Source organism: Asparagus officinalis, chromosome 2, assembly GCF_001876935.1.
Source record: "Asparagus officinalis chromosome 2, Aspof.V1, whole genome shotgun sequence".
NCBI lineage: Eukaryota > Viridiplantae > Streptophyta > Magnoliopsida > Asparagales > Asparagaceae > Asparagus > Asparagus officinalis.
In genome coordinates this window covers 10,763,322-10,768,732 of record NC_033795.1, presented here as the reverse complement: position 1 = coordinate 10,768,732, position 5,411 = coordinate 10,763,322, and the positions used below count along the sequence as shown (strand labels likewise).

General features: G+C 36.6%; 1 protein-coding gene across 1 annotated transcript; it reads right to left on the bottom strand.

Annotated features, from left to right (window-relative positions):
- Nucleotides 394-5,032, bottom strand: LOC109830229 (2-alkenal reductase (NADP(+)-dependent)-like). Its single transcript, XM_020397437.1, has 5 exons — nucleotides 4,687-5,032; nucleotides 3,685-3,862; nucleotides 2,677-2,843; nucleotides 1,679-1,761; nucleotides 394-965 (listed from the first exon to the last, which is right to left on the bottom strand). The coding sequence occupies exons 1-5, from the start codon at nucleotides 4,933-4,935 to the stop codon at nucleotides 587-589; spliced, it is 1,056 nt and encodes a 351-aa protein (XP_020253026.1). The 5' UTR covers nucleotides 4,936-5,032; the 3' UTR covers nucleotides 394-586.

The window sequence follows — 5,411 nt, the reverse complement described above, 5'->3', positions numbered from 1 at the left end:
AAATCAACCCAGTTCCTATCAGTTTATCTGTGCGATTACATAACATCAACAGTAACCATATCCTATTAGTTACAGATTTTAATAAGCTTGCATATCTATATCCTAACGGATATAGATGCAGATATTTTCTCAGGTACGGATATTATTTGTGCACTTCTAATGCTCATGCTACATTATGTGTGGAGCTCATTACCGGCAAAATCCAGTCAAAAGCTTAAGAATCGTACGCCTCACTTGAAACACATAATTCTTGTGGATAGCAATAGGTGCATCAGTCACACTGCATAAATCCAGAACCCTAAGACCAAATGATCGACATACTCAGAGCATAACAAACAAAATGGATGTATACGATGTCAATAAGACACGTAGACCAAATGATCGACATACTCAGAGCATAACAAACAAAATGGATGTATACGATGTCAATAAGACACGTTTATTGCATAAAAAAAGCACCACCTAGTGCGAAAAACATACAAACACAGCGACGACACTCAAGACATTTTTGGTTCAATACCATCTATACCTCAAGTTTTATCAAAATACTTTCATTCACACCAAATTTCATACGTATAACCCTCTCCTACTCGCGAGCAACCACCACCACCTGTTTCCCGACATTTCTCCCCGAGAACAGACCAATCAATGCCGCAGGTGCATTCTCAAGCCCCTCCACAACATCCTCCACATAAGTGATCTTTCCTTCTTTTATATACGGCACAGTCTTCTGGAAAAACTGATCATAAATAGGCAAGTAATCAAACGCAATGAACCCTTCAATCCTCAATCGCTTCATGACAACAAACATCAAGTTGTGTACACCCTCAGGTTTATCAAGGTTGTATTGAGATATCATCCCACATGCGGCGATTCTGCCATGGTTCCTCATGTTGAGAAGAACAGCGTCGAGCATTGCTCCGCCTACGTTCTCGAAATAGATGTCGATTCCTTCAGGGAAGCACCTGAAATTATATTGAAATTCTTCTTTAGATAGTGACCTGGCATATGAAAATCCAATGATCTTTGTTGTTTTTTAATGGTTAAAGGGAAACTAAGAGGAGGCAAGTCCAAGAGCAAATCCAACCGTATTCATTTTTTATATAGGGTTAATTGCAGATAGACCCCTTGTATTATCGTTCTTTTAAGGGGGAAAAGTAGGGCTAGAAGCCTCACCACTGTTTCAAATTTACTACCCCACTAGTTTTATTTTTGCACAGACTCCATAAGCGAAAATATTTGTCTCTTTTATCTTCAGGGGTCTATCTGTCACAAATTTCTCTTTCTCCAAGGGAAAAAGAGTCAGAAAATGTCACACAAGGGGTTTATCTGCAAAAATAGAATGAGTGAGGTAGCACATAAAACAACGATACAGGGGTTCCATCCGCGATTAATCCTTTTAATTAATGAGATAGGTCAGCAGACACCCTTTTTTTTTTGTCGAGGCAAAAAGCGAGGCGAGCCTCCTTAGATTAGTCAGCAAACACCCTTACTATCTAAAAATATGAGGCCACGATGAAATTTTTAGTGAGGATCTCACTGAGATAAAACTAGATATATACCGCAAAGCAATCATAATTCACTATAGTACAATGCTCAATTCTCTAGAATGATGTAGCGACCACAATTCTTGAAAGAAAAATATCAGTTCAATCAAAAGTAAAGGCATGAAACTGACCTTTTCAACGCTGCATTAAGGTCCTTTTCCTTCTTATAATTGAATGCCTCATCAAACCCAAATTTCTTCTTCAAAAGATTAACCTGAGATAATATATCCATGGAAAAGCTTAGGATAAATAGGCTCAGACTATGCAATTGACATGCCCATCAATTTTTTTCACAGAGATACAAGCAACCGTTTTAGGCAGTTATTTCTTGTGTGCTGCCCACATATTTTATTGACTAATCTTATACGTTCACCTTAATTTTTATGGCAGGCGCGGATCTATGAATAGGAGATGTTGAAATAATTTTAGCATGTTTTCTTCAAATTATCGCTCCACCTTTCAGATATTTTAAAGTATGATCACCTATATATTCTATGGGGGTGTACCTACTTATCATAATATCCTGTTTTATTAGCATCTGGTCCTGTGACCTCTATTTTCTCCATAACATTTAAACTCCCATAGAATCAAGATCAGAGGTAGACATTTTCCAAGAACAAGAATACTTCCATGTGATTTTCATGTGAGTTTAAAAACTAACATGAAAATAATGCTGTCATGAGTGTTGGGGCTCTATGTGTTAATAAAATACAATAGTTAGTTGTGAAATAAGCCACTGTAGTACAGCTGTCTTGGACCCTCTAGTTTTGCTTTTGTAGACAGACCCCTAAGTGACTTTTTTGACTATTTTACCCTCATGGGTCTATTCACCAAAAAAAAAAGAAAAAGAAAAAAAAATCCCTTTCTCTGAGGGGTAGTATATTATACCCGAAAAAGCTATTTGGCTCGCGGTTGGACCGCGAGCCAAATAGCAGGGTTCTATTATACCACAGCGGGTCTATACACAATTAACTCAAATTTGAATAAAGGCAATAAGTAGCTACATTCTCATACAAGGGATGGGAATAATTCAAGGGGTGCATCTACAGATAATCCTAAAATAAATCATGTCGTTCACCACTTAACGAAAAAAAGAGGATAAAATTAAGTAGCTCTCAAGCACGCATACCTTTTCATCAGATCCAGCACTTCCTACCACATAACAGCCCATCAGTTTAGCAAACTGTCCGACGAGCTGGCCAACTGCGCCTGAAGCTGCTGATACAAAAACAGTTTCCCCTTTCTTCGGAGAGCAAACCTTGTAAAATCCAGCATAAGCTGTTACTCCTGGCATGCCTGCAGACAAATGTGGAAACATAGGAAATTATTACCAATCAAAGTGGTTTACGAGATTATGCAGTCATAAAGTCTTAACTACTCTTTGGTTGCATAAGACATTGGGCTGATATCCACCGGAAGCATTAGTATAAGATCATCGTTATGGTTATAAGTTAAATTTTTTTGGTAATATCTCAACTTTACTCTCTTGTTTATTAAAATTACCACTTCTCTTTTAGACACACAGGTTCCAAGGTGAACACTTCATTTTGTCTACACACTTCCGATATATTTTGTCTGTACTTATGTGCATAATTACTAGCTACAGGCATTTAAGCACACTTTCGAGCAGTTTTAGTTTCTCCTTGAGCATCTGCATATTAGAACAAACAAAGAACTGCTCGATTTTAGAAAAAAAAAAAATGGGATAGAAGCAGAAATTGTTTTCTTTTATTGATTTTTCATGTATCGGACATTCTGTGTAGAACTATGAAGAGCATTTAGAGAAACAACTCAGTTTTAGTTCAACGGACAAATACTTCTGAAGGCTATGCAATTAAGTTTGGCATACCATAAAGTAAAATTTAAATTAATGGTGAAAAACTCCCCCCATTTTAGTGAATCTCTCTCCATTAATCATTTCAGAACTACGTGGACTCTGGCAGTTATAGCACTCAAGAGCAAACAGATAAAACATTGAATTTCTTTCAAATAAAAAACTGAAAAATTATCTCAATGAGATACTGATTGCGATACAGCATCAATAAATGAAGCCAATTCAAGCTATATAAACCGGCACTTGCAACTAGAATTATATCAAATAAAAGAAAGAATAGAATCTCAAAGTAGATGAACTCACCCAAGAGTCCAGTGTAGTAAGAAAGGGGTATGTCGGTATCTTTAATTTTGAGCAGGGTTTCTGGTGATGTTACGAGGCTGTACTCTTCCCATCCAGTCATCCCCCAAACGTAGTCACCAACCTTGAAATCTGGATGCCCAGAATCCAATACTTTGCCGACGCCAAAACCACTTATGGGCTGTGCCATAACAACAGGAACCATTACCATCATTAAAAAGAAACTAACATGTAAAAGAAAATAAAGGACTATGGATGTGATCCTGAGTCCTTTTACAGTGTGAGCTGCATTAAGAAACAATAATGCTCCAAGGAAAAGCTCCGTTATTAGGAAATTATCCAATATAACAAGTGAAATTAGAACCCTGATGCTATCTTATCCTTCCTAGATTGTTGTAGCACTTATCATATGCAGGGTTTACCCACAACATTTACATCTACCTCCATATCATAACATTTCTTGTAAGTCATTAATGTAATTATCAAATAACAAGCAAACTCTGATATCATGTTCACTTGGAAAATATATTATTTGATCAGTAGATATGGACAAGTGTTTCCGGCTTCGGCAAAGGGTGACAGACATATGACAATTGTCAGAACTCCAACAATTAACTAATAGTTTGAACTTTTGAATGAACAAATCCATTATAATATTTAAGATAGTATCTCTACGTCTTAAAGTTCCTAATCATTACACGCGGAGGTGTTATTTTTAAAAAAATATACTTTAAATTCGTATTTGAACCTAAGTTGTCCTCATGCCATCCTAAAGTTCCTAACAATTAATTACTCCAAAACTCTAAAATTCTAGTGAAGGTTAAGGATTATGATTTTATATTCTATAGCTATACTACAACTTGAATAATAATAATAAAACAGTTTTAACACAATTAAAAATCAATATCCCCCCAAAACCAACCAAACCCATGTACCCAAATACCTCAATACACAGAACCCACTAGAAAAGAACTAAAAAAAAAGATATTAAAAAGGCAAATATACCGATCCAGGGACGAAATCAGGGACATAATTGGCCTCCTCGTGCTTGGACATGCTATTCCTAATATAAGGGTCACAAGACAAGTACAAATTCTTTAATAAAACAGCTTTTGATCCCTCTGCTACTTTCAATCGAACAGTTTCGGTCCTCACGATCTCCATATCGCTCTCTTTCGGAAACCCATTTACGTAATTCTTTAGTATCACTTTCTTGTTGGGTTTCAGCTCTCCAACTCCGTTATTATTCGCCATTGTTCCTTTTTTTTTTTTGAGGTTATATGGTGAAAATGGAGAAGATATAAATGAGGGGGCTCATTGTGAAGTGCGGTCACTCGTGACAACAGCGGAAAGATCCAGAAGGGAGATTATATCTCGAATATTTCAGGAAAATAAAGAGGGGGAATAACTGTGTATACAGAAAAAGAAAAAGAAAATTCCATTAAATTATCATTAAGGACAATTTTTTGAAAACACCCAATTTTCAAATTGATATAGCAAAATCAACCTTTCTGAAAAAAATTAGCAATGTCGATTTTGCTGAGGAAGTGTTTTTCGAACTGCACGGAACTAGCAGTTTCATGCATTTCGTTTTCTTTTCGAACTGTACGGAACTAGCAGTCTCGTGCATTTTAAAACTCTCTGCTGAGTGCAATTAAAAAAGAAAACGAAATGCACGGGACTGCTAGTCCCGTGCAGTTCGAAAAACGAAATGCAAGTCCCGTGCAGTT